This window comes from Euphorbia lathyris, chromosome 2, assembly GCF_963576675.1.
Source record: "Euphorbia lathyris chromosome 2, ddEupLath1.1, whole genome shotgun sequence".
Classification (NCBI taxonomy): Eukaryota; Viridiplantae; Streptophyta; class Magnoliopsida; order Malpighiales; family Euphorbiaceae; genus Euphorbia; species Euphorbia lathyris.
The window spans coordinates 74557929-74578710 of NC_088911.1; the positions used below are offsets into that span (position 1 = coordinate 74557929).

Genomic DNA, 20782 nt, shown 5'->3' on the forward strand with positions numbered 1-20782 from the left:
TGCGTGTGGTAGGCGGCGACTAGCTAGTTGAGTTTGGAGCCGGCTTTCTAAAATAGACCTGGGCATGGGCCGGCAAGCCTGCCCGCCCGGCCCGGGCCCATGCCCATTTAGCCGGGCATGGACATCCGAAAATGCTGTCAGGCCCGGCCCAAGCCCGTATAAGCCTGTCAAAAATTGGACGGGCTTGGGATTTGCTAATTTTACATCGGGCCGGCCCGGCCCGATATAAAATATTATATATATATATAAAAATAAATTGTAATATATTTTTTATAAAGATAAATATAAATAATTTAATTTTGTTGGTTTCATTATCTTTGAATTAAAAAATTTAGGTAGGCTTAGATCATTATTATTATTTTTTTGGTTGGAAAAATGGCTAAGGAAATTTTTGCAGATTGGCAGTGTGTGGATTACGGCTGCGAAGGATTGAAAAAATTAGGGGTTTAGAAATAACAGCTTTGATAATTAAAAAAAAAAAAAAGATAAAGTACTGATTTTTTTAATTACACATTTATATAAATTTAATTGTATTTTTTTTTTAATATATAGATGGGCTTGGACGGACGGACTTGAGATTCATATCTTAGGCCCGAGCCCAGCCCGAGCCCGACTAAATTTCTTACGGGCTGGGCTGGGTCTGGGCTCGTCGTGCTTTATTAAAAGCCCGACAGGCCCGGCCCAGTCCGGCCCATGCCCAGGTCTATTCTAAAACCCCTTTTTTTTTTTTTTTGATGAGTTTCTAAAACCCTCTTTAAAACCATTGCAATTCCCTTCGAACGAATGTGAGGCAAAACAAAAGTATTGTGAGCTATGAACACAGTGAGCAGAGCTGTTGCACAATCTATGAGCAGCCGTCGTTTCCTATTACGGTTGCAATCATCTTGCTCCGCTTTCTCTTCCGCAGCTACCGAAGCTAACCCATTCACAACATCCAAGCAGAAAGCGCCTCCGTTTCCTTCGTCTTCTAATTGGCCTAAACCTAGACAAATTCCATTTCAGCCCAAAGTCGCCAATTCTGTCAACTTGATTGGATATATAAGCCAGCCTATTCAATTTAAATCTTCATCTGATGACAAGCATTCGGCTGCCACTGCTCTTACCCACCATCTTTCCTCTGATTCTCATCTGTGGTACTCTAATACACGTTCTTGTTGTTCTTATCTACTTTGTTCTTGCATTTTTACTTTTCAGTTTATAGCTTTCTACTATCTAGCATTTTTTTTGGAAAACCCTTTTATGTCGCATGAACATGAATTAATTGAAAATAAAGTGGAACCCTAGATAAATTTTCCCTATTTACATAGTTTTAGCTTACAAACGAAAGAAGTAAGCGCTAATATCCTGCGAAATTATGATTGCTTTGAGTTATTTATCACATGATGGTTTCTGTTGCAGTTAACGAGTAGAGGAAATTAGCGTAGGGGCTAGGTCGAGGCATTTCTCTCGATGCTGTTACTTAAGGATGTTAACTTTTGCTTTTGCACTGATCTAAATTAGTTTGTATATGTGTAATATACACACAAGATGCAAAATAAAATGTGTCTGGTATATGAGTTATTCTTTTGAAATTCTTACTTGCTTGGGATGACACTCCCATTATGTTTTCCAGTTAAATTCTGTCACAGAAAAAGGAAAAAAGTAATTATAAGTATATTTTCAGTTTCCAGAAATTTACTTGAACTTCATATTCTTAAGTAGTGGTGGTTTGATTTGATTTTATTTTTCTGTCTGGGTTTTAGCAGTGGCGAGTTTAACTGGTTTTAGCTATTGTGCTTGAAAGAATGGGATGAGAATAGCTATCAAATATGTCCTCCCTGAATAAATTATGGAGAACCATAATGAAACAACTTGGACTAATTGGAATTTGTTCCTCTTTTGGTGCACTAAATAAAGCTTTGGCAGACTAGCTAGTTTCACTAGCAGAAATATGTTTTGTCTTGATAAAGAATTCTTTCTAGAAACTTGTCCCAAAATCTACATTCCTTATTCGTGGGTACATTTTCCTTGTTATCTTCAATTTTCTCCTTAACTTCCTCCAAATTGTGTATTTATGTATTTTGTAATTGTTTTATCATTTTATTCTTATGATTGATTTTGTCTTCTGGTCCTGTAAAATTTAATTGGTTTAATTTTATCGGGCCTATTATTTTATTAACGTCTCAATTCCTTCTAATATATTAGGATACCAATAATATTTGAAGGTGATTTGGCTCATGTTGCTGCTTGCCACATCAAAGAAAATGATCATGTCCACATAATTGGACAGCTAAGTGCAAATTCTTCTCCGATTGATGTGATTGGGACTCAATCAAAAGTCCAGGTAATGCCATTACATATGAGCTTAGACTCTGCTTTATGCGTGACCCATGTCAAACATGGAGCAAAGGATATCACCTCTTGAGATAGGTCCAGAAACATGTTGTGGTTTATGCTAATTCAATGGGTAGCTAGCGGCTCTAGGTTTACTCTGTTTTTAGATTTGTTTTTTTTTTGTTTTACTTTTTGTTGTTTATTATTAATATGTGGGCTTGATTAAGTTATATTTTAATTTGGGAATATTTTAAGTTCCGTAGGAGAGATGTGGTTGACTAGATTGTGCAGTTCATACATGTTTGAGTGGAATAATTCTATATTTAAAACAAGGGAACAATACAAACTTGTTTGAAGTCTGCAGCTATTAAACTGACGAGTCCCATATGAAGTTTTGGAAGAGATTAATAGTATGCAGATTAAAAAGTAGTTCGACATGCTGAACCCTTTTATCATTTTGACAGATGTTTAATGTGCAAGCATAATTTTAATGTTCCTACGATGATGCGAAATCTCCTTGTTCTTTTATGATCAACTGCCAAACCACATGTTACAATTTTAATCTTTTTCTAAAGTAGAAGCACACTTGAATGCTATTGTAGTAGGGCTCTGACAAGGTATCCATATCCCTCAGTCCATGAGCTTAAGAATGCAACCAACAGTGAGCGATAAGTTCATGATTATTTTAGTATAGATATGCATATAAGAACATTTCTATACCTGACTTCCTTTCAATGTTTTGTCATGCTAGATTTATGTACAGAATATCAACTTTGTTGAAGGGTCTTCCCATACTACAAAACACCACGGGTATGGGCAAGAAATTTTATCTACACAACTAATAGAAGGGCCCTTAAAGGATTCTGGTATGTGTATTGTACTTTAATAACTATTTTATATGCTTTCTTTTAATAAATGTATGGCGGTAAGTCATAAAGTGCATTTTTTGTTGTGTGACTTATAGTTCAAATTGTTGAGCCCTATCTTTTTGGCGTACTTATTTTTTTTTGAAGGCAGAAGTATACTTTTGAACGTATGGTGTGTTTCTTAACAACTATGTTCAGGAGTTTTTCAGGGTTTTGCTTTTGGCCAGTCCAAGAAAGGATTGTTTATCTTGGGTTTCTAGTTTATTTTGTGCTACATTTCCATTTCTTATGATTATACCTTCACCCACAGCATTCAGTTGTATAAGTTTATATTCTTATGTATGTCTTGAGTACACTTTCAATCAGTAGTTATTACGAAGTTGAGGTCCTTTTGTGTGTGTGTGTGTACGTGTGTATATATATATATATATAATTCTGAATGTCCAAAATAATGGTTAGACGAAAATAGTAGGTTGCAATCAAAGTTTGTGTCACAACAAAGCTGTTTAATGAAATGTATGTGTATTTACTATTTTGTGTTAGTATATATGGGGTACCCGATTAGCAACAAATATTTGCCTGAGGTTAGATGGGATTGGACTATAGCTAGTCTCATCCTGTATTTGGTGCACTCTTTTGATTGGACAAATTTACTTATGTGCTGATTGATTTACTAAGGTTTATGTTAAACAACATAGGAATACTGGACACTATAGAATACTATTAATTTTCTCTTTTATTGACTTGTGAGTATATTTTCAGTGTCTTTTTAATTATCTTAATCTCGGCGTATTAACTAGTATTGTTCTAGATGCTTATCACTGAGTTTTGACTAACCAATATTTTCAGCTGCCATGAGCAAGAACGGGAGTTTTGTGCTCAAGAATTGGCATGACCTTATTGATAATCCAAAAGAGTGGTGGGATTATCGTGGTAGTAAACTTAATGGCACTGTAAGGATTCCGTCATCTAAATTTGTTGTACATAATATAACTAAATACTGTAGCTGCTAAACTAAAGGATACTTTATTCTTTCAATTTCCTGAATCCAAATAGGCAAATCCAAAACACCCTGATTTTAAACGAAAAGATGGTGGGCTGGTGATGTGGCTCGATAGGGCACCAGCATGGGCTTTATCAGAACTTGAAACTTTGCATTTTGATGTACAAATGGCTAGATCTAAACAGGCAAAGCTTGCGAAAGGTACAAATAAGTTTCCTTAATGTGTCGCTCTTTACTCTGCATTTTACATCTTATGTCTTATAAATTATAATAATAGTAGTGCCATGAACAATTTGAGTTTTATAATTTTTATTTTACTAACATGTTACTTCTTAGAAAAACCACCACCACAACAACAACAACAAAGCCTTAGTCCCGAAATGATTCGGGGTCGGCTAACATGAACCATCATATAAAACCGTGAAAATCAAGTCGTGTCAGCGACACAGATTCGCTCCCTCCACTCCGTCCTATCCACTACCATATTTTCCTCAATTCCCAATAAACTCATATCACTCTCGACCACCCTCCTTCAAGTTTGCTTAGGTCTTCCCCTACCCCTCACCACTACATCCCTTTGCCACTCTTCGGTTCTCCTAACCGGCGCATCAAGCGCTCTACGTCTCACATGGCCAAACCACCTTAGTCGGTTTTCTCTCATTTTATTCTCAATAGATGTGACCCCTACTTTTGTCCTAATTATTTCATTACGCACCCGGTCCTTTCTCGTGTGACCACACATCCATCTCAACATACGCATCTCCGCCACCGACATCTTATGGATGTGGCAGTGTTTCACTGCCCAACACTCCGTACCATATAACAATGCTGGTCTAATTGCCGTCCGGTAGAATTTTCCCTTCAATCTATTAGGCATGCCGGGATCACAAAGGAAACCCGTAGTACTCTTCCACTTCGACCAACCAGCTTTAATCCTATGAGCAACATCTCCATCTACTTCTCCATCCGTTTGGATAATAGATCCTAAATACCGGAAGCAATCCGAGGCCTGAACAACTCTCCCATCTAGGGTGATTGTCCCTGCCTCCCTACTCCTACGGCCGCTAAACTTACACTCCAAATATTCTGTCTTACTTCGACTCAACTTAAAGCCTCTAGATTCTAGAGTTTGCCTCCATAGTTCCAACTTCATCTCCACTCCTTCTTTCGTCTCATCAACCAACACAATATCATCTGCAAACAGCATGCACCATGGTATACCATCTTGAAGTGAACTTGTTAGTTCATCCATAACGATGGCAAAAAGAAATGGGCTTAGTGCGGAACCTTGATGCACTCCAATCGTAATAGGAAACTCTTCAGTCTTCCCAACACTAGTACGTACACTCGTGCATACTCCCTCATACATGTCCTTTATGATGTCAATATATTTCCGCGAAATGCCTTTCCTTGTCAAGGCCCACCAAAGTACTTCCCTTGGTACCTTATCATATGCTTTCTCCAAGTCAATGAAAACCATATGCAAGTCTTTCTTCTTATTTCGATAGTGCTCCATTAATTGTCTCATTAGATGGATGGCTTCCATAGTTGCTCTTCCCGGCATAAAGCCAAACTGGTTTTCCGAGATCTTCACCGTCCTCCTTAGCCTTTGTTCAATCACTCGCTCCCAAAGTTTCATAGTGTGACTCATTAATTTGATTCCCCGATAGTTGGCACAATCTTGGACATCGCCTTTGTTCTTATACAAAGGGATTAAGGTACTTTTCCTCCATTCTGATGGCATCTTATTGTTTCTCCAAATTTTGTTGAAGAACGTCGTCAACCATTCGATTCCTCTTTCTCCCAAACATCTCCAAATCTCAATAGGGATGCCATCAGGTCCTACTGCTTTCTTCAACTTCATCTTACTTAATGTCATTTTGACTTCACCCTTTTGAATTCTCCGCAGGCATTCATGATTTATCATATCGTGATGGATACTTATATCTCCAACTAGGACTTTCTGGCGATCTCCATTAAATAAGTCATCAAAATAGGACCTCCATCGTTCCTTGATATCCTTATCTCCAACTAGGACTTTCTGGTCCACATCCTTCACACATTTAACTTTTCCGAGATCTCGCGTCTTCCTAGCTCTCATCCGAGCAATTCTATATATGTCTCTTTCCCCTTCTTTCGTATCCAATCTTGTATACAGATCCCGATTCACCTTTGCTCTAGCATCTCGTATGACCTTCTTTACTTCCCTTTTAGCCTCTTTGTATTTTTCGTAGTTCTCGTCACTCCTACATTTCCCCAATAGTTTATAGGATTCTCTCTTACTCTTTACTGCTTGTCGTACTTCTTCTGTCCACCAAGTTGTGTCCTTACCCGGTGGCATGCTACCTTTAGATTCCCCTAGAACTTCCTTCGCTATTTCCCTTATACTATGCTCCATCTTATTCCATATCGAATCTATATCTGAATCCATATTGCAAGTCCAAATATCTTTTTTGGTCATCTCATCCACAAATTTTTGTTGATTCTCCCCTTGCAATTTCCACCACTTAATCTTAGTCTCTACTTGAGGTGTTTGTTTTCTTATACATTTCCTACTTCGAAAATCTAGCACCACTACTCTATGTTGGGTTGTCGTACTCTCACCAGGGATCACCTTACAATCAATATAACTCTTTCTCCAAGCACTCTTTACTAAGAAGAAGTCAATTTGGCTCGCATTACCGCCACTCCGATAAGTCACTAAGTGGGATGTTCTCTTCATAAACCATGTGTTCATGATACTCAAGTCATAGGCTGATGCGAATTCCAAAATATCATTTCCTGCTTCATTCTTATCTCCAAAGCCATACCCTCCATGAACACTCTCAAACCCATCTCGCCTAGAACCCACGTGTCCATTGAGATCACCCCCTAGTACCATTTTTTCATCCCTAGGAACCTGTTGCACCACTTCCTCTAAGTCATCCCAAAAAGCTTGTCTTATAGACACATCTAATCCTATTTGTGGCGCATATGCACTAATGACATTCACAACCTCATCCCCTATCACTAGCTTAACACTCATAATTCTATCGCTCTTCCTAGACACCGCTACTACCTCATCAATATACTCCCTATCAATAAGAATACCTACTCCATTTCTACCCTTATCCTTTCCTGAGTACCAAAGCTTATAACCCCAAGGAGCTATCTCTCTAGCCTTGGCTCCAACCCACTTGGTTTCTTGTAGGCATAATATATTTATTCTCCTCCTCTTCATAACATCTACAATTTCAGCTAATCTTCCTGTCAAAGAACCTATGTTCCATGTCCCAAAGCGTAACCTACTACCCTTACCCCTACCCCTACCATTACCGTGGACTAGCTTATTTACCCGCAACCCTTGCATATTTGACACCACCCCCGGGTCCTGGGGTGGCGCGCCGCTTCGGGGCGACGACCTAGCAACCCTTGCACATTTATCACTACACCCGGGTCTAGGAAGTGCAGCGCGTCGCTGAGTAGGGAACGCCCCAACGGTATTTATATTATGGTTAGAAAAACCACCATCACAACTAATTCATTGGGCATTGGCACTACCACTATATTGGAAGAATATATGAGACGCTTAATTTTACAAAAATTACTCTATATGGTAGTATTTTGTGTCCATGGTGCAAGGTATCTACTTTTTTCCCTTATAGTTAATTAGACAAAAAAACCCTCAATATTTTTGTTAGATCATACAAAATAAGTTCTTTTTAAGTCTTTATACCAAAGTATTTAGGGTCTTTGGTAAGAATATTTTTCAATTTGGGTACATTTTTAGTAATTTTTTACTAGTGTTAATCCTAGATCTGCCCTTGCTTTACAGTCTCTTGCAACTTCTGATGCATTACTATCTGTGATCCATGTCTAAACTATGTCAGCGCCCCCTTTTAACATTGAATAGGATAGGCAACAAAAAATCCTAAATAATAATAAAAGAAAAATTCCTAGGTACATAGTAGCCCTGAACTTCTTCAGTTATTATTGAACATAAAATTCTGAATAAATGTAAGAGATAATAAGGTCCAAATTTACCCCTAACGTTTTTAGGGAAGTTCAGATATATCACTAACTTAAAAAATGGTAACATTTTGTCCTTGATGTTTTCAATTTGAAGCAATTTTAGACCCATATAAGAGTACATGGAGGAATTCTAGGCCTAAGTAACGGAGCCTATAAAATGGGACTCTTGGGTCTTGAAGTGGAGGCAGGGTCCACAGGGGTGAGTGCACCCTCTGCCTTTGGGAATCACCTCTCCGCACCTCTCGATCTTCATCCGCGGAGTGCTAATTGCATCCGCATTGTAATTAAGGAATGATATGCTGTAGACTGCTGAAGAGCTGCTACAGCACACTTAGATTGACTTTAGGATAGAGTTGACTCCTTGACTTTAGGGGTAATTTCAGTATACTGATTCTGTATATATATGTGTGTTCATGTAACATAAAGTTTGTAGAAATACCAAATACAGAATTACACCCATCAAATGAAGAGGGTTGTGCATTTCTTTTTTTTCTTTTTTTTTTTAGGCCAAACGGCACAAGTGAGTAGGGGCAAAAAAGATTTTAAGCCTAGCCATATGGGCTGGTTTATTTTTGCACTCCAATGAGTCAATGGTTGACTACACCACTGACTGGTTCCAAAATTACTCCACGTTGGAAATGTTGAGGACAAAAATTCTACCATTTCTTATGTTAGGGGTGTATTTGTACTTCCCCAAAAAACAATTTTGAACCTTATCCCTAAATAAATATCGGATTTAACGATCATATAAAATAAATTCCTAAATTTATTTATTTACTTTCAACTGCGTCATTCTATCCTAGCTGGAGAAAACTTCAAACTCCAAGTGTCAAAGAACCAACAATTGGATATCTAGAAGTTTTAGTTCAATATTCCAGGATTGCAGCAACTAGACTCAAATCATGGACTTCATATTCCCAGGATTTCCAAAACATACAAGAACTGAAATAAGTTCATCGTTGAAGTGCTATTGAAATCATTGATGATAGCATTAGTTGGATTCGAGATCAGCTTTTTCTTGCCCGTGGTTGATGGTCTTTGTCTTCTTTCTCAAGAAAAAATGTGCTTACTTCTAATCATCTTTCATAAGGAATAAGCAACTTGTACAAGTGCAATCATTTATGAATGAAATGAAACCATGTAGCCCGAGACACTAGAGACACATTTGGTATTTCAGATGGATCCCAGAAGTCAGTAGAAAAAGGTTTATTATATTGAGTAAAACTAGAAGGGAAAGGTACACAATGATGTGTAACAAATTGAGAAATGCTGCAATGAAAATATTATCGACTGGAACGTTGATAGAGAGTGAGTTGCTAATGTCTTGAATAATAATCAGAATGTCAAAGGGCCAATGAAGTGGAAAGTTTATACTAGGAAGAAGATAGAAGGGAAGGATCAGCCGATCGTCTCACCTTATGTGCAGGCTGGTTAGTTATCTTGGGAATGAGGGCTGTGATGTAGGGTACCCTAGTGTTTGGGAAATTAGTATATAAGTTACTATTATAGAGAGGGGAAGTATATTTTGAATGACCTTTTGGCTGCTGAATGCAGAGGCTCTACATTTTTCTTTTGGAAAAATGCAGAGGCTGTACCTAGTAGAGAGGCAGGAGCCTATCTCTTGTGGGGATTAAAATCTATCAATATTTCTCTACTTTTTGTACTTCCATGGGTAGTAATATTGGTGACCCAATCTGCAATAATGCTTTTCTGGTTACCAATCAAATATTGTGGGACTATGTCTACTAAGGTTTGTATCCCCATGATAGCTTTATTAGTGTTAGAAACGAGGCACTTGGCGAGTTGAACTAAAGAGAATGTACTTTACGACTTAGACGAGAAATGGAGTAAAAGAAAATCCATGAAAGAAACATAATTTATATAAAAAGGTTGTACTTCAAATTTAAATTCAAACATATCATATATCTTACTTGTCTTCCTCAACTAAAACTTGGAGTTTTAGTATATGGCTGTAGATTGTTCACTTGATGGTTTAGATAGAAATTCAGTAATAAGTCTGGTTGTTTTGTTTTAGGGGAAGAATCTTGGAAACAATTGGTTGAAAATCCTGGTAAGTGGTGGGACAACAGAGAAAATAAGGTAAATCTCAATTTCATTGTTATTATCATTATAATTTAAAAAAAGAGAGAAAGTTCTGTGATTAATAGTGAGGGTGGGGGGTGGTATGTTTAGAGAAATGTGAAAGGTCCAGACTTCAAGCACAAAGAAACTGGCGAGGGGCTGTGGCTTAATGACTCACCAACATGGGTGCTCTCAAAGTTGCCACCATTAAAGAGTGAAAGAAATGTTATAACCAGCTGAGCCTTCCTTAGAGTAAGAATTTTGAATTTTGAATTTTGAATTTTGAAGTTCCAATACTGGAGTGGGAGAATGTTTGACTTTCCAGCAACCTATTATGCCCCTTTTGTAATTCAAAGCTGCCCGAGTTCACTGATGTAAATGTTCTCTTGGCAGTGTGGGAGAACTCGGTTATGATAATCCGCTAGCTCAATTTTCACATCATCATCTGTTCACTTTTGTTTTTTATTTTTTTTTTCAAAATTTTTTTATTGGTTAATGCTCAAAAATGTACGTTGGCACCTACTACATTCTACTTTAACCCATTGCATAATTGTAAACACAGAAAACATCAAATAGATGGTTCATGTTTGGAGAGAGAATATCATATATACACATCTCTATTCTGATCTTTGAAGTATGTAAATGAAAATATAAGGCTTAATACATCATTTGCCCCTGAACTTGTCCAAAATGGTTGATTGGCCCCCTGAACTTTCAAAGTGTCTTGATAGCCCCCTGAACTTGTATAAAATGTAATCAATTAATCATTCGGTTGTAAAAAAGTAAGTTAAATGCGGAAGATATGTTGCACGCATCTTTAAAAAGTAAAACGACCAAGATCGGGATATGCGATTATAATATTAGAGAAGAGAATGTTTTATAGTTGAATAAGTAAGAAATTCCTTTTTTAACGTGTTTAAATCTATTTTGTGAAATATGCAATAACATTCTAAGGCACGTGTAATATATTTTTCGCATTTGACTTACTTTTTTACAACCAAATGATTAATTGATTACATTTTACGCAAGTTCCGGTGGCTAATTGAACATTTTATGTAAGTTCAGGGAGCTATCGAGACACTTTGAATGTTCAGGGGGTCAATTAACCATTTTGAACAAATTCAGGGAGCAATGATGTATTAAGCCAAAATATAAACATTGGGTACTCTGGCATGTGGCGTGTTTTCAGTTTGATGCAGTGTGATGTGATCAGTGGCGGATGCAGAAAGAAACCGGAGGGGCAGCTGCCCGTGAAAAATTTAAACAGATAAATTTCTGTGTTAATTTTGGCTTAAGGTTCAATTAAGTTCCTAACCTATATCTTATAAATCAATTAAGTCTCTAACCTTTTAAAGTTATTAATTAGGTCATCAATTTATATTTTGAAAGTTAATTAGACTCTTAACCTTTCAAAGTTGTCTAAGTATGTTCAAACTGCTAATTGGATCATTCTGTCAATTGAAATAAAAAATTTGGTTCGGTTTTATTTATTTCTCGAGGTAGTTAACTAATGTTTTAAGTTTCTATTGTCCTTTAGTGTTTTATGATATTTTCGGTTTATATGATCATTACAATTTTAGTAAAAACAATACCAGTCTAAAATAAATATTATATATATATATATATATATATATATATATAAAATGTTTTGATGTAATATATTAATGGATGTGGTTTTATGAATTCACATTGGTATACCCATGGATATTTTACCTTAAAAAAAAGTTAATACACATATTTGTCTCTGAATTGTCCATTTTCACGTCCTATATCAAATATACATTTATATAAATGTATTTTTATATTTTTTAAATAATACCAATAATGCTCTAATCTAACAGATCAAGCTTATTTGATCTAATATCATTAGTCTAGTAATCATACTACTGACATAACACCAATTAACACATTACACATCGTTAAAACTAATTTTAATCCTAATAAAAATTATAACACATGCATAAACCATCATCATTCACCTCCTACGATGAATTTAACAAGACGGGATCTATTAAAGTAAATGAATCTTCTGAAAATTCATTTTCAATGGGTTATGAATTAGAGGTCAGCAAGAAACCTTTCTTACAGATTTGCTCTTCAAGGAGAAGCCTTCCACTTGATAGATCTTATTCTTCCAGTGTGGATGATCTTGAGTTTCCATTTGAGGACTTCAAGTCAAGTAGAAGACGAGTTTGCAGTGTTCAAAATTCTGACATGATAAAGATTGACACCAGAAATTGCAGATTTGATACATCTCCAGGGCAATGTGAAACATTCTGCCCTCGGGAAACAACGTACTTGAGGATGCTGATAATCTGTTGGAGGCTTCAGAGAAGTCACTTTTATCACATGGAAATCTTTTTGCTAAAGGGGTAGTTGTTGGTTCTGGCTCAATTGATCATAGTGATAACACTGACTCATTTTATGAGTCAAATTCCAAATGGTGTTCTCTTTCATCAGATGCCTTATTTCAATCCACAGCTTGGGATGCTGCACATTTCTCAAACAAGGGTAACTATGGTTACAACATTGCATCAAATAGCTCTGGTCAACATAACTTCATCTCAGGATGTACAAGTACTGTGTTAGATTTCAAAGATAATACTGATACTTTTTCTGTGTCAAATTTTAAGGACTAAACGGATATTTCTAAAGACATCATCAAGTACCTTAAAGGAGACATAACAAATGACGAGTTTTCATTAGAACATTCTGATAAATCAATTTATGAGACTGAATGGTTACCTCTAGAGGTGACACTAGTGATGACAAAGTATATGAAAGTCATGCAAAAGAAGCCAATCAGCTCCACCATTTTACAGACACAAAAAAAGATTTATTTCCTTGAGCTGTCATCATTCTAGGATGAAAGAGGGAAATGCTCAGCTGTCTTGTAAGGGCCTTATTTCTCCAGATATTTGTAACGATAATAATACTGTTACAATGAAAATATATAATGAATTTCATGTTGCATGTCTGGCAAGAGTAATACCTATTTTTGATGATGAATTATTTAACCATGAGACCATTAAATATATTTCACTTAGATTTAGTTGGATCCTTAAATAAAATATATAACATTTAATTAATGCATCCTCTATGTTGTAAATTGAACTATATGCACATATGGATATGTTATGTCATACTTATAAATATAAGTAGTTATATTTATGGGTAAATAATTTATTAGTCCTTCTTACCTAAAATACTGTTTAGTCTCATTATATTGAAAAACACATTATAAGGTTTCTATCTTTTGTCAATATTAATCATTTGGTCATTTTGTATATTTTTTTAGAGTTTCAACCATTATATTTGTCATAAACAGATAGACAAAAAATAACAGAGTAACATGTTCATTTTGTATCATACTATGACTGTCTTGAAAGCTAAGATATGTTTGGTTAAAAGTCTAAAAAAATAGACAGAAGGACTAAAGAATTAATATTTGACAAAAGATAAGAACCTTATAATGTGTTTTTCAAAATAAAGAGACTAAACCGTGTATTAGGTAAAAAGGAGGGGACTAATAAATTATTTACCCTATATTTATTGAGTAACATCTCACCCCTTTTCACATTGAAAATTTCAGATTGGAGTTCAGGCAACAAGAGTTTTTTTTAGTGAAGTTTCAGTTCTTAAGGTCGGGTAGCACGTCAAACATAATTTTCCATTTCATCTTTCATAGATATCGTTTTTGATATTAACGTTGGTTAGATATAATTTATTCGATTCTTTATAGGAGATTCTATGCAGAGTTTTTGGAATAAATAAAGGTTCATGTATATTATATTTGGAAAAGTATGATATTGATGATACTTGTTATGATATATGTGTGTTTTTAATGTGACATGAGAAGGGATTTACCATAAGTGTCTGGTATACTTGGTGGCTATATAATTTCATTGTTCATCGATGCTGAATTTGTAAGATCGTGTTTGTGGATTTCACGTTTAAGGATCATGGTTTCCTATGTAGGTAGAAACATAAGTAAACATGGATCTTTGTGTTATAGGAAACCTAATATCCTTTATTTACAGATTGATTTTGAATCGTTCCTTATTTTGTATATAATTCATTGGGTCTTATCTTACAATGTGTAAATATTCTTTCGTATAATTATCTCACATCACATCACATCATGATAACATTGCTATAGATTTCACACTTTGTTCACATGATACTTCCTATAAGGTATTTCACAGGGTACGCTGCTGCTGCTGCGCTTGTTTCAGTACATGACTGTATAGCAATAATAAGATTATCTGCCTTTTCCATTACGCTTGCAAATACATTAGATCTAGTAATTGTAATTACATCATTTTATGTCTCCTTATGTAATAGTTTAATTAGGGGTTAATTGTAACGACCCTAACCTAAACTATATATATATATATATATATATATAAATATTTTATAGTCAATTAATCAAGTAAAATATATAAGGCGTATACATATATATATTTTTTGGTTGAGCTAAAATGGTTATATTTTAATGATAGTAATTTTTAGTTCTTTTAAAATTCTAAATTATCATTTAAGCACTACTCAAACCCTACCTATATATAGTGCTGGAAAGAAAAACGCGCCCCTTTTTGCTCTTCTTCTCCTTTATGAAATTTCAGACCTTACTTCTTGAGGAACTCTGTATTCGCATTTGGCTCAATTCTTTTCATTATACAAGTAAGTTTTCTATAATTTTTGGTTTATTTGAATTGTTGTAAAGGCTTTATCATCATAATCATTATTTTGGGGATTAGCACTTCCAACTTGGTTTTCTTTTTTGTTTTTCTTTTATTGTTGAAACCTAATTTGGATTTTTGTTCCATCTTTTCTTGGATGGATAAAAGAAAAACCAAAATCTATTAAATGATTATTAAATTATTAAATTATTACCTTTAGCTTTTTTTTCTCCGGCACTTTCTTTTATCAAGGAAATATTAGTATTTTGTAAACTCACTTTGTAAATTTTGTTTTACCTCTTTTTATGAACTTCTATCCTAATAAAAAACTCCACCTATACATTCTACTAAATTCGTGATTTTTGTACAGCTCTAAGTTATTCTCAACTATTTCAATTTCCTGGACATTAGTTTATTAGTGAAAAGTTTTATCATGAAGTTCGATTTTTTTTTTAAATTCATATTCCTTACAATTAAATTGTAGAATGCGAAATCTGAGAGTTTGTGATATTATCTGTCAGAGTCCCCCTAAAATGCTAATTGTCCCCATTAGTTTAGATATGATTAAGATTAGTCTGCTGATCCTCCATTGTTATTGAACCATAGAAAATTCTGATATTTCTCCCGTTGATTGAGAGACGAGCTGTCGGGATTTGACTTCGGCTTAAGTTCCAGGTGAGTGGTAATTATAGTACACGACACTGTTTGATTGAAATATTAGACTGAAAAACTGTTTATAAAAAAAAATTAGCGTTTGACTGTAGATTTCGTTCCTAAAAACGTATAGCTTTAACCTTATGTTTACTAAATATCCTTAGTATTAGAGCGTATATTCTGGGAACAGGCCCTTCATATTTGATTTGTTTTATTACCAGTTACAAAGAAGTTATTAAAATTTGATTTGATATGATCTGTATTTTTGATACACGATTTATCGTCGTTATTACTTTTATTTTAGAAATCTGATAATTTGTTCAATCAGTTATGATTTTCTAAATTATATATGTATAATATATGTTTTCAAACTGGTACAAGTGCTCAGTATATCTGTATCTGTTATCTGGCCTCTCACCGATCTTCATAACATTAGGACTTTGCATTTGTCTTCGAGTCATGATGTCAGTTGTCAGTTTTGTCGTCAGTTGTGTCAACATTAGAATCATGCATAAGATCGGTGAAGGCAATTATCTGTTATCTGTATCTGTTATTGGTAGCGCGCTTACCATTTATCTGGCCCTGGTGGTGTGCAGTATCACCACTCTATTACACTGTACCATGTGTTTTAAAAGCTTTTGCCTTATTTTCTGATTATTCTATTATTTGATATTTTGAAAGGCTTCAGTATTGTGTTTGACAGTTGATTTCCAATATTTGAATTGATTATCTGGTATTAACCCTTTAGTTTAACTGATTTTGAAATACTATATTTGTCATAATTTAAAAGTATCGGCCTGCCTGCCTGTTCCTTTTCTACTGTGTGCTATAGCTACTGTTCACTGAGGTTTTCGCTCGTATAGACGAAAATCTCATACCACGTTGAATATTTCTTTTTCAGATTAAGGTCCCTGTTCGTGAGGTAACCCTTGGTTGATCTTGAAGGAGACTGCTTAATGATTTAGCTTTATATTATTTTTGGAGACTTTTGATTATTGAGATTTGACTCGAATAGTTAGGTTCCTTTAAGGTTTATGATGTAATTGAGATGACTTTGATATTCCGTTAGTAAATTTTGGATTTTCTATTAGTTCAGAATTAAGGCTAGCATAGATTAAAGTTAATTTAATTTATGCGCCGGCCATGGCCTGGATTAGGTCGTGACATTAATATTCATTATAAAAGTCTTAATACATCATTTGCCCCGTGAACTTGTCCAAAAAGTTTGATTGCCTCCCTCAACTTTCAAAATGTCCTGATAGCCCATCAACTTGTATAAAATGTTCATATAGCCCCATCTTTGCTTAAAATGTAATCAATTAATCACTCGGTCACAAAAAAGTAAGCTGCATGCAAAAATATGTTGCACGAGCCTTAGAATGTTATTACATAATTTATGTAATAGATTAAAACATATTAAAAAGAAAGTTTTTACTTGTTCAATTGTAAAACTTGTATTCTCTAATATTGGAATTGAATATCCTGATCTTGACCATTCTACTTTTCTAAGATGCGGACAACACACCTTTTCCATGTAACTTACTTTTTTACAACTGAGTGATTAATTGATAACATTTTACGCAAGTTGAGGGGGCTAACTGGATATTTTATGTAAGTTGAGGGGGCTATTGAGACACTTTGAAAGTTCAGGGCCCAATCAAACTTTTAGGACAAGTTCAGGGAAAAATGATGTATTAAGCCTTAATAAAATAAAGAGAGTATTATTTTCAGATTTGATGTCTTCACATAGTATTAGAGAAGATTTTTTCCTCCTAGAGTTTCTCAGCCCTTTCTCGATTCTTCCCTCAATTAATATCTCTATCATTAGAACAAGTCTCTCTGTGACCTAGGTACGTGAGAGTGTCTCTTCTCCTTCAGAGTAAGAGTGTGAACGGCGCCGGTCAGTTCCACGACAATCGGCGAAGTCTTATCTGGTCTGTTGTTTTGGTTTTCTCAGCGCAGGAGCTTTTGTAGAGGCACAAAAACTACTGTGTTTTTACTTGCCTTATCGTGTATTGTCGCGAACATGACACCCTTGTCTTGTTCGTGACCGACATTTTTACTGTAAAAAGACATGATTCTTCACCACCAAGACATCTCCTTCCATTTAAATCATCATTCCTCTTCACCATTGGCTATGACTTTTCGTGCTACTACATGAAGAGTTATCATCTCAAAAGGACACAATCCTTCATCTACTACAAGAAGGATACCCCTCTCTCCATTGAAAGATATAAGACAATACAGATTGATAATTTACAGAAATTCACAAAAGATATTTAGAGATATGCTGAAGTTATCAAGTTACAGTAATTTCTAGGCTTTAATTCCAGCATTGAAGGAAGCAAGATCGAGAGATACACTTCCTTGAGATACAAGATACAATTGAAGAAGACGAACCAGAGGCTTGCCATCCTTACAGAGACAGTAAAAGGATTCACAACCCCTATGCTCTCATCTGTTACAGTCTTTATTCTTTGTATTCTTTATTTTTGACATATGATCAACACTGCCAATAGTTGTTTATCAAAAACCCAATTCAATCTAATGCAAATTATTCTATATTCATCATTTTATTCTATTACTGCTTTATGAATATTCTAGGGAAATCCATATAAGCAAGACATAGGAATAGTTATCATTTTATGAAGTTAGAAGAGATTCAGTTCATAAAAGGATAATTGTATCACATCATTTACTTGTTTTGTTTTTAATCCTAATTCACTACGATAGGTCGAGGAATTAAGATTATTTATATAAAAACATCTAAGTTATTTAATCCTGGATCGAGAGATTGAATTAAATATTCTTATCTGATACAACTGCAGGAAGATTGAAAAGTATTAACATGTTTATATTTACTAAAACCTTATTTGTATCCCGTGTTATGCACATAATCAAAACCAAAAAAAAATCTAACTTAAGTTTTATTATTATTTATAATCAAGGGAAAACGAATTAATAATCTAATAATCTGTTAAAGTAGTCAATCAACATTCTTTGTGGGAACAATATCTTATTATTACTACAAGCAGAACCGTGCACTTGTGGAATTCGCCTAACAAGTTTTTGGCACCATTGCCGGGGAACGTCAAAGAAGATTGACTTATATAAATCATTATTTTATTATTCCAAATTTTGGTTTATAGACTTATATGAAATTCTTTCCATACTACAGGTACTAAGTTCAGAGTTTATGCATCAGACACGAAGTGCTAAGTAGACATCAGAGCCTTATCAACCCGAGATTGGAAAGAATTTAAAGAAAAAGAAAAGAGCAAGGAAAAATAAGAACAAGAACAAAGAGAAGATGGTAGTACCGCAAAGATTAATGGACTATGCCGCACCAGGACTCAATGGAGTGCCCGATGGAGTAGTACGTCCACCAATTACTGCTGAACAGTTTGAGATCAAACCATCTTTACTACAAATGTTACAAAACAGTGTCCAATACTATGGACTACCGAAGGAAAACCCGAACACTCATCTAGCAAGTTTTCTAGAGATATGTGACACCTTTAAAATAAATAGGGTGACAACAGATGATATTAAGCTTCGTCTTTTTCCATTCACATTAAAAGACAAAGCAAAAGCCTGGTTGAACTCACTTCCACCAGGAACAATCACCACTTAGGACCAACTAGCCAAGAGTTTTTTTTATCCAAATTCTTTCCCCTAGCAAAAACAGTAAGAATTATCAAAGAGATCATATCATTCACCCAGCACGAAACTGAAACCATTTATGAGGCGTTGGAACGCTTTAAAGAACTTCAAAGGTTCTTCCCACACCATAACTTACCCCAAGAATTACTTATGCAGACCTTTTATAATGGTATTAACCCAATCACCCGAGGAACAATTGATGTCATGGCTGGAGGATCATTTATGAAAAAGACTTCCGCTGAAGCATTCAATCTGTTAGAAGAAATGGCAACGAATAGCAGCATGTGGCCACTAGGAAGATCACAAGTAACTAATGCTACTAATACTCCCGCATCTTCTTCATCCTCGACGGTGAAAGATATACATGATCTAGACACTGTTACACTATTACAAGCATAATTTTCTGTTTTGTCTCATAAGATAGACAAATTACACAATGAAGTACAAAGTCAATCCAATAATGATTGTAGTAATTCAGATATGGAAGAACAAGTAAATTATGTTCAAAATCGAAACAATCCCTATTCGAATACCTACAACTAGGGATGGAAAAGCCATCCAAATTTTGGCTGGAAAGAAGGACATAATTCCAACCAAGATAGGACAAACACTAACCACACTAGTGACCCATTAGGAAATCTCTATTCTAAAATAGACAAGTTCATTGATGGAATAGGTGGTAAAATTGACCACCAAGACGGAAATTTCAAAAGGATTGAAAATAAATTCGATCAGCTTTTCAAAAATCATTCATCTTCCATCCATAATTTAGAAGTATAGATTGGGCAATTAGCAAGTGTTGTCCCATCTAGAGGTCATGGCGGACTTCCTAGTAATACGGGAAGTAACCCTAAAAAGCAAATGAAAGCTATCACTCTCAGATTAGGAAAAAATTATATTAATCCCGATGCTACTAGTATTGAGACTGGAGTTTTGCAGGAAAAAGAAACTCCCATCCTGCAGGCATCAACTATACTAGATTCTTATAGTGACAATTTTGTTAAAGCTGCCAAAGAGGCCCATACGAATATATATAAGCCTAAGCCACCTTACCCTCAACGTACACGAAATAAGGATTGTGACAAACAACTCATTAATTTTCTTGACAATCTAAAAAATGTTCATATTAATCTATCATTTATGGATGCTATGACACATATTCCTAATTATAACAAGTTTCTTAAAGATTTAATTGCTAAGAAAATTAGTTGGGAATGAGCGTCTACAATTTTCCTTACGGAAGATTGTAGTTCTATAATTTTGAGTCAGATACCAACAAAGTTAAAAGACCCATCATGTTTTACTATACCTTATAAACTATGAGATGTAGAATTTCTGAGTTGCTTATGTGATTTAGGTGCCAGTATAAATTTGATGCCTTTATCTATTTTTAAGAAATTAGGTCTTGAAGAAGATATAAACGAACGTCTATGGTTTTACGACTAGCAGACCAGACCATTAAGAAACCATATGACATCATAGAGGATGTATTAGTTAAAGTCGATAAA

The 20782-nt window shown here is 35.0% G+C and overlaps 1 protein-coding gene and 1 non-coding gene across 3 annotated transcripts; one reads left to right on the forward strand and one right to left on the reverse strand.

Moving 5' to 3' along the window:
* Nucleotides 1–762: 762 nt before the first annotated feature.
* LOC136218614 (protein OSB3, chloroplastic/mitochondrial-like) lies at nt 763–10901 on the forward strand. 2 transcript variants are annotated; one of them, XM_066005604.1, is made up of 8 exons: nt 763–1133; nt 2185–2323; nt 3065–3179; nt 4029–4132; nt 4236–4383; nt 10229–10293; nt 10387–10527; nt 10669–10901. In XM_066005604.1, exons 1-7 carry the CDS (start codon nt 814–816, stop codon nt 10513–10515), a joined length of 1020 nt encoding a protein of 339 aa, XP_065861676.1. In that variant the 5' UTR covers nt 763–813; the 3' UTR covers nt 10516–10527; nt 10669–10901. The 2 variants fall into 2 exon arrangements, with proteins under 2 accessions (XP_065861676.1, XP_065861675.1); XM_066005603.1 differs by having other exon boundaries at nt 10387–10901.
* An 8400-nt stretch (nt 10902–19301) lies between these two features.
* Nucleotides 19302–19408, reverse strand: LOC136221301 (small nucleolar RNA R71). The gene has a single exon (XR_010685075.1). It is a non-coding gene; the product is annotated as a small nucleolar RNA R71 (small nucleolar RNA).
* Nucleotides 19409–20782: the final 1374 nt, after the last annotated feature.

Coding starts and splice junctions, on each gene's coding strand:
- LOC136218614 (XM_066005603.1), top strand. CDS start 814: ATGAACACAGTGAGCAGAGCTGTTGCACAATCTATGAGCAGCCGTCGT. Junction 1,134..2,184: donor TCCTCTGATTCTCATCTGTG/GTACTCTAATAC, acceptor CTAATATATTAG/GATACCAATAATATTTGAAG. Junction 4,384..10,228: donor ACAGGCAAAGCTTGCGAAAG/GTACAAATAAGT, acceptor GTTTTGTTTTAG/GGGAAGAATCTTGGAAACAA.